Source organism: Bicyclus anynana, chromosome 1, assembly GCF_947172395.1.
Source record: "Bicyclus anynana chromosome 1, ilBicAnyn1.1, whole genome shotgun sequence".
NCBI lineage: Eukaryota > Metazoa > Arthropoda > Insecta > Lepidoptera > Nymphalidae > Bicyclus > Bicyclus anynana.
Genome location: NC_069083.1, coordinates 7,699,761 through 7,716,302, shown reverse-complemented (window position 1 = coordinate 7,716,302; position 16,542 = coordinate 7,699,761). Strand labels below are relative to the sequence as shown.

The 16,542-nt window shown below is 36.2% G+C and overlaps 1 protein-coding gene across 1 annotated transcript in view; it reads left to right on the top strand.

Moving 5' to 3' along the window:
• Positions 1 to 16,542, top strand: part of LOC112052882 (uncharacterized) — a 32,509-nt gene that overhangs the window by 14,535 nt on the left and 1,432 nt on the right. Inside the window, exons 2-5 of the mRNA XM_024092119.2 lie at positions 4,436 to 4,494; positions 12,849 to 13,074; positions 13,406 to 16,285; positions 16,415 to 16,532. Coding sequence (XP_023947887.2) covers positions 12,894 to 13,074; positions 13,406 to 16,285; positions 16,415 to 16,532 — 3,179 coding nt within the window. The 5' untranslated portion in view covers positions 4,436 to 4,494; positions 12,849 to 12,893. The remainder of the gene's footprint in view (positions 1 to 4,435; positions 4,495 to 12,848; positions 13,075 to 13,405; positions 16,286 to 16,414; positions 16,533 to 16,542) is intronic.

The window sequence follows — 16,542 nt, the reverse complement described above, 5'->3', positions numbered from 1 at the left end:
CCTACGAAGCGCGTGCGCCGTCCGCCCGCCCACTCTCTTATAAATTGTTCTCTTAACAGTACTCACGACAAATTGCCTATGTAATACCATTGATAGCTTGTTTTACGTAGACAGACGATTAAATAGACGAATAGCGTCCATCGAATTCCCTCTTATGCGAAACGAAACAAAGCGATTTAATATTCGTTATCTTGACACGTGCCGTTTTTTCAGGCATAACGATGTGACAAAAATGTTTGACAATTATCAATTAGTCCGCTTCCTTGCGTCACATTTCTCATTTGTGAGGGTCGTGACCCCTAACACAAGCTTACTTCTTACCGATGTCGCGCCATGTGGCTCAGTTTTACGCGACTTACAGAGCCTCGTGTACCTTGGTGTCGATAGTGGCGCGGATTTGGTCTGATCAATGCATTGGGCTACGTCCTCGAGGTTTCTTTCCTTCCACACTGCCAGTGATTACTAGTTTCTCTAAGTTATCTCGTTCTCTTCTGGCAATGTGGTGGTGTACAGTCGCTTCGATATGTTAAGTTATGAATTAGTAATGGATAAAAAAATTAAAAAACAATAGAATGTAGTTTGAGTATAAAATTACAGCCATAAATACTCGTAGTAACCAATTTATAAGTAACCGGTTAGCTTAAAATGAATTTGTGACATATTGGCAGTGTATAGTTTAATGTCAAAATTACGTGAAAACGAACATGTGAACATATACATACAAGCATTTACAACGACATAGATATACAAGCAGTTGTCTATTTATTTCTTTGTCTATGTTGTTTTATTACGAACGTGGTTTCTTCAGGCCAGCACTGATAACAGTGCGTGAGCGTCGCGATTACGGTTATAAACCAACAGATTTTATGACACGCCTATATTTGTGACCATCTGCAAAGTTACTTGAAAGTTTTAGAGTAATAAAACTTTACGATATACAAATTACTTTACACTTTGGCTTTGTTACGCTTGTAAAACTGTATTTCTTAAGCGTCCAATTTGAACTCGTATAGAATAGAAAGAAACCATGATGTAACTTGTGATTCATATGGGAAAAGTGTTTTAATCAAAATATAAAAAAAAAGTTTAAACACGTCTATGGAAAAAGGGGTATAAAAAATACGAAATTTCTATCTGAAATATTTTCTTGTTTTGTGAGAGATTTTGTTGAGTGTAAGCGTCTAACAGGTAAATTGAAAAGTTACATTTGATGTTACTCAGTGGACGCAATTTTATAAATAACTAGCGGACGCCCGCGACTACCCCTATCCTACCCTACCCTAACCTACATCTACCCTACCCTATAGCAACCCTACCCCTACCCTACCACTACCCTACCCCTACCCTACCCTACCCCTGTCCTACCCCTACCCTACACTATCCCTACCCTACCCCTACCCTACCCTACCCTACTCTACCCCTACCCTACTCTACCCCTACCCTACTCATTAAGGCTGCACTTCTTTATTTATTCCTCCCACCGCGAGTCGCGTCGAGCGCGGCAACCGTTACACAAAAATAATCCTTAAAGCATGAATTAGTATTCACGCGCGATGGCTTAGCGTATTTCATGTATAACTTTGGTGTTTCTTTACCGATTTTTATGATTCTTTTTTTAATGAATAGGTAATAATGTTAACTTTCTTATTAGGGTGAGTGATGAGTGTTTTATACATAAGAGTAAACAAATATAATTAGAAAGCTACGAACTGCTAAGCTATCGGGAGTTACACGTGTTATTGTGAGTCAACCATAAAAGATAGACTTATATATGCTGTTGTTTTTTTATAGATAATTTTAAGGAAAACATTTCCGTCATACATGATTTCTATGTAGCTTTAACCATTAAGGCTGTACACGCGACTGAAGCTTAAAAAATTGAGTAACTTCTCCCGTTTTCTCAACATTTCTCTTCACTGCTCTGCTCCTATTGATCATAGCGTAATGAAAAGCATACTATAACCTGCCCAGGAGTATGTAGAATAATTGTACCAAGTTTCGTTAAAATCCGTCTAGTAGTTTTTGTTTCTATAAAGAACATACAGACAGACAGACAGACAGACAGACAGACAGACAGACAGACAAAAATTTTACTGATTGCATTTTTGGCATCAGTATCGATCACTAATCACCCCCTGATAGTTATTTTGGAAATATATTTCATGTACAGAATTGACCTCTCTACAGATTTATTATAAGTATAGATAACAAAATTTTAAGCGAAAATCGGTTAAAATTTGAGAAAAGACTATTGGTTACTTTTTTCTGATCATTTCCAAAAAAATATATATTACATTAGTCTAGAAAGGGTTATATTAGGGGAATATTATTTTATTTTTTTGTAATTAATTAAGGTATTATACAGCGTACTTAAACTCGTACCTATAAAGTTAGAGTACAAACTTAAAAAAAAAAACTAATTGTTACTGAACACTTTACCTACTTAAATATGCTATAATAGTATGACTGTATTGTAAAAGAACAGGACAAACAAAAAGACAGTCTTCTTATTGTTCTAAATACGAGTAATAATATATTTGTAATACCAGTGATAAATTCATCAGCAGCTCAGTTATCTGTCACATTTTCCACTTTCTAGATCACATATTATAAAACACATAGGAATTCCACAGAAACACACGTTTAATTTAATCTCATATAATTCGCATCGCATTCTTTAAGGGCCGACTGAGCCATTCTTCTTCTAAGTAAACTTGCCAGGTTAATCATAGTCCATTGCCTGCGTGCCTGTCATACCTAAGCGAGCAATCTCGCGCCAGATCTCATGATATTGGTTGGCTTATCCCCTACAATATTTGCTCCATCGCGCGTCTGGGATATCGAAATTAAAAATCTATCCTTACAGATCCAAAGATAACTCTGTTTTATTAGCTTTGTAAGTTTTTATTACCTTCTATACTTAATATGTACCTTCCTATATATTTTCGCATTGATTAATTCATCTAATCATGTTTAAAGATAATGCAGATATTTCTTTTCGTACAAGTTTTTTCCAGAGGTTAAAGAACCATCTTTAATAACTCAGCTTCTTTAAATCAAAATCCTCTAAAAGAAAGTCTGTTTTTATTCTAAGCCTTTTACGGCACGGCAGCTCCATTTTGTAACTCTGTGATATTTATTACTCGTAGCTATATTAAAGAACTTTAAAACCTTAACGTTAACAACACCATCATATAACTCTTTTTTTCAAATGCTAAATACAAAGTAGACGTTAAAAATATAACACAGTATAATCCTTTAAAACAAAGTAATACCATTTATGATGATTAAGGCAAATTATGAAATGCCACTTGACTGTTTATAGAAGCGCCTGGACATTTACCTGGCATTATCCGTGGCAATCCCCGCGGTTGAAATATTACGAGCGAACGAACAAAGGCTTTTAGCGCCAACCGTCCGGCAGTAAAAAATAATAGGGAATAACTCTATTTGCCTGTCACGCTGGGCGAATAAGACCCGAACTTCATTGCGGTCATTAGAAACTCGGCGTAGAAAACGCCGCCCTATTGTCCCGCGGTTGATGGCGATAAAGTTCTACGTGATGGAATTTTTATACATCCGATCCCGTGACGCCACCGGCATTTATATGATTTTTATACGATTCATCATTCATTATCAACCCATATTCGACTCACTGCTGAGCACAAGTCTCCTGTCAGAATGAGAGGGAGTAGGCCTTAGTCCACCACGCTGGCCCAATGCGGATTGGCAGACTTCACACATGTAGAGAATTAAGAAAATTCTCAGGTATGTTTCCTCACAATGTTTTTCCTTTACCGTTTGAGACACGTGATATTTAATTTCTTAAAATGCACTTAACTGAAAAGTTGGAGGTGTGCCCTTAACCGGATTCGTACCTACGAATCGAAGGCATAGGTTAGGTTAGGTTAGGTGATAGCCCATCCACTGGGCTATCGCAGCTCTAAATTCAAGTTATTTCAATTAATTTACACCATTTAAAAGATGGCTTGGAAGCATCAATCGTAGATCGTTAGATGGGCCTCAAAGCATCGTGGTATTGTCATTGGTTTCGCACATTGAGTCCGTCATCACTCGTAACACATTTCTCTTTATTCATGTTGCGGCTTGTGTTTTTACACTTCCTGAAATTAACACGAAGGCATAATTAAGGGATATTTTTTTAGTCCACGTCCACTCACAGCATGCGCTTGTTACGTACTAAGATAAGATGTGCGTGCACGTCTTTGGGTAATGACATAAAATTGTGCGTTCTTTAGTATGGTGGGGCCCATCTAATGATCTATATCGATACTTGAAAGTATATATATAAAATGTATGATGTAAAAGGTCTTGTAAAATATCTCAACTTCAGAATGTTTCCATTACCATAGAAGTGGTCGTGCAAAGGTAATAAACAAACACGTTATTGAATAGCGTTTATTTCATTTTTCAGCCGAGCGTCGCCTGCGCGCGCCTGACGTCCGTCTGCTCCATGAGCATTCCTGGCATGAGGTGAGTCATCGCGCTATATTTATAAAGCAATATGCTCACCATATTTACACCACGATGTCAAGATTTGCCCATACTTATACCACGATATCAAAATTTACCGTAAATAGTAGTATTACAAACGCTTTTTTTCGAGCAGTGTTGCATTTTCAATTTTGGGCTTGGGAAATAGACCTTATTTAACGCTTTTTTAACGTCTGTTAAAAAAGCTCTTGTGCTAATGAGGGAATAATCTCACTTAATCTGATGATTATCCGGAAGAAACACAAAAAAGCTGCAGAGATTTCACTTCAAATTACAAAGTAACAAAAAGCCGTTTTCTTCCCCGGTTAAGCGTTTGCCTAAAAGTTGGAAACATTCTACATAATAAACTACTGCCATTCTTGATGAATACTGTTTACCAACAAAGAAATTAGAAATGAAGGTAGAAAACGCATGTCTTTTCATAACTTATTTATTTTAAATTGTGTATGGTTTGTTTATAAAATGTTATATAAAGTATATTAACCATATCTAAGTGTTCTAAGTTTATTAATAAAATTTATTTTCATTAATTTAAGAACAAGTAAATTAAATTTATTATTAAGTTTGAAGTGACTAGTGAAATTAAAAATGAGGATATAAACCTCATTTTTAATTTGTTTGTTGTAAACAGTACGCATCAAGAAAGGCTGTAGTGTAGGTTACGTCACTGTTATATTTATTTTAAACGAGCATTTTTGTTTTTTTTTTGTGGGAAATCTATATCTTTCATTTGGGCCCCCAATTAATTTTGATACAGGGTCCCTCAAAGGCACGCTACGCTACTAAATGATTGTATAGTTTTAATACCTGCGCGTGCGCTGTTCATGAAATCTATCCCACGTGTTCGTGAGTCCAGTATTAGAAAAGAATACCCGCTGTAGCCCGCCAATGTACAGTCGTGCTAGTAATTATGTCGGCGCACCTGCCTCGCAACACGATGTCAATGCCCGTCAAACGCGGCACTAACAACTTAAACATGGCCACTTACATTTTACAAATAAAGCTCGAGTGCAAATACTACCTAATTGCATAACACTTCACTGCACGTAGGTACATACATTTCCAAAGATAAACTTGGACGATTACCTTTCCATTAGAGAACATTACGTAATTTGTAATTATAGGTAAGCCTTTCTACCTGCTACCTGACCTTTTTAGTTCCATTGAGCTTTTAGTAGGTATGTGTATTTAATACGTTACGACTGATCCAACGTATTCGAAAGCTATTAAATAGCGCAAACGACTGATGATATTCGTAACTTTAGTTTCAAATAGTTAATTAGAAAATTTCTAAGCCATATGTTTTTAAAATAATATAATGGTCATGATCATGGAAGTGTCTGAATTCGCCACAATTATTTACATTAGAAACGCAGACAAAGTAACAAGCTTGTACTTGTAGGATAATAGGAAAAGATGAAATTCACTATTGAATAATAACTGACCCAATGTTGTTCATATAATGAAAGTTCTTATTCAAAAATAAACTCTTTGTATTTTTTGATTGTTCCTCTGCAGTTTTAATCCACCCTCTATACCCTCTCTATATCAAATTAACATACTCTTTACGCTCAGTTTCTTCATCGCAAATAACAGTCAAAGTAACGTCATAAATCAAAAGTGACGGTCTTTTTCACTGAAAAATAAAGTCTTCTTTACTACTTACTACTTTTACTGTTACTTTAGCTTTACATGAAGAAATTGGCTGTTAGTCAGTAGAAATTGTCTAACTCATTATGGCTTCCACGTTCCATCCATAGAAAATAGCACTTTCTTTAAGGTCTCTAATATTCTGTGCTTCCACCTGATTGATAGGCGTTGAAGTTGATCTACTTTACTAAGTGGATGTCATTAATAGAGATCTTTAATTTAATAACTTAATAAGCTAAAATTTATGAGCCTTAATTTAAATGATGTCGGACTTGCACTTAATTTATTTGGTTACTTGGTAGACAATGCTTTTAAACATTTACGTAATATCTTTGAAAGAGCAGTAGGTATCTCAGAAATGCATAAACGATTTCGATTAAGTTTTATTTAAATCTATCTGAACTAAAAATGTTACAAGAAATAGTTATGTAAAATAACACCTCATTTATTAAAATAAAATCGGTTCAGTAGTTTACTCGCTACGGTGGAACAATCATACATACGAACAAACATACATAAACTACCAAAATCATTACCCTTCCTTTTGGCTTCGCCGTAGTCGGGTAATAAAATTAAGCTACAAAGAACCCAATTGCATTATTTCGGAGAAGATGACCCACACAAGTTTTGAAGCTACTTCCTATTGGATTTCCGCCCTTAAAATTCATATAAGATGGTACTGCAATAAAAAAAAACGAGATTTTACTGAATAAAACATCGCCTAAAATATAAAAGTTATTTAAACACATAATAAATATACTGTCTAGAATGTCGAGTTGTGTGTTCAGGAAGTGTAAAAACTATATATACATATAAATATATAATGTAAATAAACACAAAAAACTAATAAGTGCGCTCAGAAGAGTCTCTATTTCGGATCACTTTTTACGGTGATTTTGTAACCAAGTAACATATCTATAGAATAAAATAATAATTGGTTTAGACGCAAATTCAGGTTTTATTATTGTATATCCATCTAACTGTCTTTTAGTTTGACCTCTTTTTTCGCATGTGTGACTACTATTTATTAGGGTATTAGATTTAGTTTTTAGTATTTTAAATTAAGGTATTTTTGCGATTAAACTTTAGCTATCCCCTTATCTTAATCTAGTGATGTAAAAAACACAATAACAAAGTGCGTAAATATATCGTCTCTAGGAATAAAAGGCGTGCGTGGCATTTCTATTAGCACAAAGGATTCCTAAGTGTACAGTAATCTCGGAATGTTAAGCCGGCCGGATTCGTTCAGTCTGTTGTATTGTATGCGTGCGTGTTTGCCACGAATTATACAATTACCTATAGTAGGGGAGCCCGGGATGCTAAATTTGCAGTTACTCGAGCACATTGAGACCGATTACATTTGGTAAATTATAGGAAGAATAAATGGTTATTTACTTTTTCCGCTTTTAGCGGTGGAAAAAAAAACTACAGACTTTAAAAACAATTTTTATTACTTTGGCTTACTGAAATTGTAAGAAAATTTTAGCGATTAATTAGGAGATTATTTCCTTAAAAATAAGTAAAAAATTAATCGCACTCGTACCTCGAGCACTAAAATATAAGGGTTTCATTTTGTAACTTTGAAACCCTCCCATTCCATTACGTTACGCTCAAATCGTCATATTTGTGCAGTTCGAAATGTGCAGTTTTTAGCTATCAACTCACCTACCTTATCTTAATCTGACGTGCTGGTTGAGTATTTATGAAGTTAGTTTTTTTTTTTGGTTGCCCTAAACGTACCCACCAATATTAAGGGCTCATACTCGGTGGAGGTACTCGACAAAGTGTAAGGTATAGTCCCTTATGTTTATCTGCCGCGCTCGAGTAACTGCAAAAATCCCCTCTTCGGCTCCTCTACTGTAGGAACACTACTAGTAAATGGCCGACATGGCACGGTGAGAAATTGGATCAGTCGTTTTAGTTATTTTATCCCGTGACCGTGGCGTCTGGATCTGTGTATGTCTTATAGCCGTATAATATATAGATATTATATCCGAAAAGCATTTTTACAATTGATTACTATAAAAAAATATATATGTAGTATAGGCTTACGCTTGACCACAATCAAGCCTGATGGAAAGCAATGATGTCTAAGATGAAGCGCGCTTGCTTAAAAGATGCCTATTATATATGCCGGAAGGGCATCCGTAAGTAGCTTCATCTTGATTCTTGATGACTTGAAAATTCTTGATTCTGGTAGCTAACTGGGTTACCAAAATATAAAAATGAAAATTAAAATTAATGTAATAAATAAACGAGATAATATACCACGCAATTTGTAAGACATTGTAGCTGTTAATGTATAACTATTAATTAAGTAACAATAAAAAACAGCTGGTTAGTAACAACTTTTAATAACCTCGTTTTTGATTCAAGTTGGGATGAGAGGAGTTTACCAAAAGTTGTTACTAACCAGACGTGGTATATTACCTCGTTCCGATGCTCAAATTTTTTTATAACCTGGCAACTCAGTTAGCTACCAGAATCAAGAATTTTTGTAAATAAAAAGTTGAGCGTATCTTCAGGATGATTACTCACGGAAAATTAACTTGATAGAAATCAATCGTAAAAATGTTATGCAGATCTTGGGCTATTCAGACCTATGTACAGATTAGTCAATCGGAAGATATCACTGTTTTATGATAAAAGTAATTCCTGCCTAAATTATCAGTTATCCGACTGACAAAAAGTTTAATTTTATAAAAACTATTACCAACACTGATGCTCAATGGTTATCAGTCTCATGTTATAAAACCAAATATAAGTTATATATCTTACTGGTGCAGCTTCTGCTTTGCTTTATAAACAAGCAGAAGAAACATAGAAATCTTGATTGAAGAATTTCTTACTTTGGGTAAATTTTTGGGTTATTGCGTAGTTGGCTCATCAACATCAAAACTACTCGTATATTATATGTATCGGTATCTATCTAAAAAGAAGAGAGAAAAGGAGATAAATACTGTAGGTAAGTGCTTTACTTACCTCAGTTTCCATGTACCATTTATAGATCGCGTGTCACTCGTCTGCTCTTTTTATTAGATATCTTCGACTACGGATATTAAGGTGCCAGTAAACTCCTGTCGAGTAAATATTAAGCTGTCACGGCACCTAAAAATACACATTACACAAGGCAATTAACAATACTGGCGCTTAGAAGCCGCGCGGATTTCCGGCCAACCAGTCAAACCACTGCCACACTTGACTACAAGTGTCCACGATGAGTCACACGTTTCATATAGGTAGGTATACTTATATAGATCAAGATCCTCTGACGACCTGATCATCATTTTCTAAATGCCTAAAGTGTTAGTCCACGCTCCTACCATATGTTAATAAGGTAGGTAAATCCCGGGCAGCTCAGAGTTTTCGTTTCTGACAGGAAACTATTATATTGCCTCGTAATTTTGTCTCATCTCATGTCATATGAGACAAAATATCGAGGTAATTTAATTGAATATGTTTGTCCCATTCGCTCACGACTTGTCAGAAACGCAAACTCCAAGCGGCCGGGTTATGAAGTTTCGATTACGATGACTTTGCGAGTTGACAGGCAACAGGTGTTTTAGTAGTAGAGACACGTGATCAAGATCTGTCATTCCCATACATTTTTCTAGTTTTCGAAGCGAGGCAGGTTGCCTGTTTACAGGCAATGGTTATTAGTTTCACTTACTAATTACGATCAGTGACCATTTTCTCGGCCCGTTAAAAATAACTGAATATAATATCTACAACTAATGACAAGTCCGTGAACAAGTCGTTCTAACTTCTCAGCACACAGGAGTGGTTCAAGCAGCCCATCAGTCCTCAATCAGCACCACAGGAATGTGCACCGCTAGTGTATAAATAAAGTCTAATTAATAGTTCTTACTGCCAACTATCTCATCTCATTTAATTACGGTCGCTAGAGCAGCCGTCAAACTGAAGCTCATAATGATAGCAACGGACTCGCGTTACCGTTGTCTGTCCACTAGTCACAGTTAGACGCATTTCCTTAACAAATTAAAGTCATGCACCTTGGTACACCTAGGTATTTACGAGTATATTTCAAAGTAAAAGCACATACAGTACTTATCGCCGTTCCCGGAGAATAAAATGGTAACTGCACTTACACGTGTTTTCGTATTATTTCAAGTTATAGGTATTAATAAATCTGCTCAATTTTATTCATAATTTTTATGCAGATATTAACGTAGTTACAAAATTATTACTATAGTAATCCAAGATATAGTCACTGGCATAAAGATATGGGAATAAAATGGTATTAACATAATGTATTCCTATTTCTTAGTACGGTAAACAGCCATACAATTGTCTTCCGGTACTTAAAATTTAAGACTTGATTATGATAAAATCAGTTACCATTTTATTCCCGTTCAAAATCTTCCGGTCGGTGCGCGTAATTCATCATTACTTGCACTTACCGTTTTATTCTGGTAGGTTTTTAGCTACAATTTGTCAATAAAAATAATGTCAATTAATCTTAACCAAAGCTATAAAAATTATCTTTCATTCGAGTATTCTCGCTTTTATCTAAGACTTAGTCAACAATCGCCAAAATTTGGTTTTTTATTTTTCCTGAAAAATTTGCTTTTTGCTATTACAATTTTATTTTCCGGGAACGGCGTTATGTTCCTTATAGCGCTACATTATTTTAAATGTTCTATTCCTACTCAATGATATTTTATACTAGAGATGGGGATCAAAACTGTGACGGACAAATGTGGAAAATTGACTTAATATTATTTAGTCGCTTATTAAACAACGAATGTTATATTAATAATTAATACCTAAATATTGTCTACAACGTCGAGTTGTGAGTTCAGGAAGTGTAAAAATTATATATATCTACATAAACATACAATGGAATCAAAGACAAAATTGTGCATGTGTGCGCTCAGAGTATAGCTAAACGGTTCACTTTTTGCGGTGATTTTGAAGGGACGTAACCTATCTATAGTATAAAATTATCATTGGCTATGCTTGAATGGCATTAAGACTTGCAACGCCATCTTGTTACTTTATTTTACAACATGCTCGTATACGAGATAGCGTTTGGGATGAAATGTTCACAATATTAGAGTATTTTGTAATAGTTTAAGATCAATCATATTAGAGTATTTTGTAATAGTCTAAGAGCCATTAGAAATGTATACCCTCATCTGTTACCTATTCAAAGACGTTCCGCCAAGCGATTTAGCATTCCGGTACGATGTCGTGTAGAAACCGAAAGGGGTGTGGATTTCCGTCCTACCCCTAACAAGTTAGCCTCCTTCCATCTTAGATTGCAACATCACTTACCATCAGGTGAGATTGTAGTCAAGGGCTAACTTGAAAAGAATAAAAAAAGGTCGTCTCGTTAAATTACGGTCAGACACTTTTTCATACAAAATCTAGCGTACTTATCGTAGTATATCGATGCGTCAAGGGCTCCCATTTCGGGGCATATAAAACAGCTTACGAATCCTGTGATTATACACCATCTATGTCTATCTATCTGTGTTATTAATCTGTGGTACCTTCCTTAAAAAGGAATCAGATAAATACTCGTACGAGGTAGGTAGGTATAGGTGGTTCAATCTAGTTCATTTTTATAATGTAACTGACTCATATTAGCTCGTAGCTAGTAATTAGATCGGATGTTTTTATACATTTTGTAATTAGCTACCGAAACAGTGAAAAATACTATTTCCATAATAAAACATCGCGTGTAAACAAAACACGAACGCGCTTTACTCGTACGAATATATGCGTGCTAAACATTGCATAATTTGCAGAGTCGATGACTGCTTTTGCATTGTTACATGCGTTACGAAATATGCAAGAAGTAACATCTTCATGAAGCTCGTAATAGTATGAAATAGATCACACTACCTCACAGTTATTCATTGTAGACTTATTGAACAGATGCGCAACTCGCAGTGAAATCGGAAGTTGCTAGATAGCCCTACCGCTCTTACAAAATAAAATGTTCTAAAAATGTCCTTTACATTGCGGACTATGACTTCAATAGACTCCTTTCAATCAACACAATCAACGTCTACACAATGTCTCTTATTTTGTGTGTGAACGTCAGAGCTAAATATAAATCAGCAAACGCTCGTGACTCCGCGTAAAATTCTGTTTTTCACAAATCCCGCAGGAACCATAGTTTTTTCCGTGAGCAAAATGTATGTTTTAATCTAGCTTTAGCTATCTATCGTTCAAATCGGCCAAATCAATTCAGTACACACAAACTTTCACCTCTATAATATTAAGTAAGCCTCAATAGCTCAGTGTTTAAGGAGCCGAATTTATCACCGAGAGCTAATGGTCGATCCTCGCCCGCTGGACTATTGTCAGACCCACTCCTAACAGTCATTTCCCGACTAATTGGACAGTCTCACTGACTGTAGACTATGCCAGTCCACTCCCTTATATTTCGCAACCAGGACTTCTTCCTTCTTCCTACTCCTCTTTTGCCTGCAATCTCTCAATATAATTATAAAGATAAAGAAGATTATCAGCATCATCATAATATCAGCAGATTGGCATCCACTGCAGGACATAGGCCTTGTAGAGACTTCCAAACATCACGATCCTGTGCCGCATGCATCCAGCGAATCCCTGTGACTATACGGGGTCGCCAACGTCCTTCGGCCATAAAGAAGACAATAAGTAAAACATTGGGAAAATTGTGTCCACAGAGCAGGGTGCGTAGTGCGCGCGCGATGGATGCGTGATCGGTCATCATGCGCCTCTTCCGCGGGCCGAAGCGCAGGGAAGTGACCGGGCCGCAGCCGCACCCGCAGCCGCACCCGCAGGCCGCGACGTCTCCGCGCGGAGACCTCGCCCCGCACCCCCCGCACTACACGCTCGTCACCGCGCTGCCCGCCATGGTCATGGAGGACGACGTCAACGACATGAAAAAAGGTAAACGTCACTATAGTCCCCCACATACACTCAATAATATTGTCAATACAGGCCTAGAGATGTACCACGAAAGTCAGTACAATTTTGTTTCATTACATATTAAGACTTAAGCAACCTGCTCAATTACAATGATATCATACATGTATATATGATAATCAACATAATGGAAGACAATAAACATCATTGTAGTAAGCAATTGTAGCAAAATTTAGCAAGTTTAACGTTTAAATGATTTTGTTTTATCGATTTAAACTTTAGACAAATTGAATTTCATACATCCATGGTTGGATCCAAAATATTGATATTGAAATATATCTGTTTATCGTTTCAGTGTTTGCTACGTGGGGTCGTCGCATGGGAAAAAAACTAGATATGTTGAAAAGAACAGAGACAAAAGAATCGCCCGAAGAAACAAACAAAAACGAAAATATTAACGACGATTCTTCGATAGTAATTACCGGACAGTATAAAAAGAAACAGAATTGGAAAATGGGAAGAAGCAGCTCCGATTCAATGTCCTTAAAAAAGGATAACGATAGTGATTCCATTAGAAGTGGATCAAGAGATAGATCTCCGAGCCCTTTTAAGACTTTTTTTCATAGAATGGGTTCTACTGGAATGCTGAATTCCTCTAAAACTCAGTCTCTACATACACCAAAATCACCTGATAAATATCCGTTGCCAAACGGACAATCTCTTTATCGCAGTTGTTCTACGTCACACTTATCGACTTACGTTAAAGCGGATGATCCATCTGATGATATTGATTTGCAAAATACTACCACGGAAAACAAAATATCTCCTTCTAAACAAAAACATTCTAACATTTTACCAGATGAAAACTTATTGAATACACCAACGAAAGCTGTAAGTTGTGATAACATACCAAACAAATTAGATGGACAGCAAAATACAGGAACTTGTAAAAAGCCAAATTTTCCTTACGCCTTCTTGCGATCTAAATTATCGGTTTTACCCGAAGAAAATAGTATGGCATCCCAGCATAGATCTGTATCAGTACGACAAAGTTTTTCAGAAAGAATAGATCGAAGATCTCCCAAATTTCGAAGAGAACGAATGTACTTACCTAATTCTCGATCTGAAGAGCGATACCAAAGCAGTGATAATATATCCGTCCACGAAGAAAATATACTTATGAGTGCGAGTTTAAGAAATAATTGTGATTTCACGAGAAGTTCAATGAGAAGCGTAAACGACCCCGATCTAAGTGTTTACAATTCTCGTTGTCTTGACGATGTGCCTCGTAGATCATCAATGATATCGCAAAAAGCGCCATTTGATTACGACCCAATGTTGTTACCCCGAAATAGGAATAGTTTACCAGTCTATGAATACAATTCAGTTCTGGGATCTGCACAGGATCTAAAAACTGAACTTGCATCTTCCAATCAAAGTATACATCTAGAAGTGCTACAAGCACATAGGCTAAGCAACTACGTTAGCTCTAATGAGTCTGGGTATGATAGCGATGGCAGACCGACGGATGAGCATAGTAATCATTCACCCCCAGGATATTCTTGTAATTCACAAGGTTTATGCAACAATAATGGAGAAACCAATCATAGTAATTTTCTACGGCAATTGAGTCTTAATCATAAAATAAATGTGAGTAGAGTTCATGTACCCGTTAGAAGAAGCTCTACCCCATGCGCTCTCTTTCCAGTTGAAAAAAATACATCCTATCAGTACGACAATCATAATGGGGATACAAATAAATATAAAAACAACGACACGAATCATCTAATCATGATAGACTATAATGACGCAAAACCTCCGCCATTGCCAAAGAAAACCATCAATAAAAAGACACCATATATTTACAAAACTATAACTTTAGACGAACGTGTACAAACGAGAAAAATAAAATTATTACAGTCACAATTAGTTCCCGTAGATCACTCATCGACGCCAAATCTCAGTGAAAATTTCATTAGTTCTTCGGATGAAGTAGTAGATACGCAACAAGTTCAGGAAACCGATCTACTCGGTAGAGGACCGTGTACAAAACGGTTTCGAAAAATAAGGTTATTGAAATCAAGACTAGACGAAAGCCTGGGAGTATACTTAACACAACATAGAGTGGACTTTGATAGTGGAGGAAACAACTATGAAATCCGATATATTGTAGTAAAACTAGATTTTGATGGTATAGCTCATAGAGATGGAAGACTTCGGATAGGAGACGAAATAGTTAATGTGAATGGAAAAGTTTTGCGAGGACTATCTTCTCTTAGAGATGTACAGCATATAGTTAATTCTTGTTCTACGGAAGCAACTATCGAAGATGGCGCATTATTTCGTCGATATCAAGTTGATCTAGTAATGGCGCATGACGAAATTTCTCCAATTACATTGAGTCGAATCATCAATAACCAACATTACGAAGCAAACTCCATGCATTCCATGTCTAGCATACCACCTGACATAATACCGCAAACGGCGCACAAACCATCCCCAAGCCAAATTGTAATTGAAACTCATTTTCCAAGTGAAGATCAACATGGTCGTAATTCAAATAACACAAAATTGCATTCCAATAATAAAACTAATACAAATGACAAAAAATGTGAAGTCGGAGTTCAGGTGAACAATAGTCTATTGTTATCAAATCAAAAAAGTGACGACGAAAAATTACTAGAGCGAAACTGCTATACGCAATCTCATTCATCTCTACAAAATATCACAAATATAGAGATTTCAATGAGATCGTCTCCATCACCTAGGCATTCTAATAGCAATAACTATAGGCCAATATCTCTTCATAATTCACGACCTCCACCGATGATTGGATTGTCAATTTGTAATGATAACACAACAAATGAAATCAAAGAAAATTCCTCACATTACATAAAAAATGTGCAGAGACTATACCAAAACAGATCTTTTGAAAGTATACCAGAACAACTAAGGAGCAGCAGCCGAAGCAGGTTTTTCAATAGAGTAGGATCACAAAGATGTACACCAAATTATTCCCATGTATCACGGCAGCAAGAATATAATAGTCATCATGAGAACGTTAATTTGTCTCACAACACCGTGCACAGAGCTGAGTTTTGGAAAGGTCCAGGTCAAAAGAGCCTCGGATTTAGCATTGTAGGCGGAACCGATTCACCAAAAGGGCAAATGGGAATATTCGTTAAGACGGTCTTTCCGAATGGTCAAGCAGCTGATAAGGGAACTATCTATGAAGGTGAATTTTTAACGAAATTTGATTGCACTAATTAATAAATAACAGTATGTACCAAATGTGGAAGATATATTTTCGAGGTTTTTGTTATAATTAATGAATATGATTAAAATAATCATGGATATTTTTCAGGTGACGAGATTTTATCAGTAAACAACGTGCCAACGCGTGGACTTAGTCACGCTGGTGCAATATCTTTGTTCAAACAAGTGAAAGAAGGAAAAATAGAACTGACGCTTTCAAGAAGAAGGTACATACTT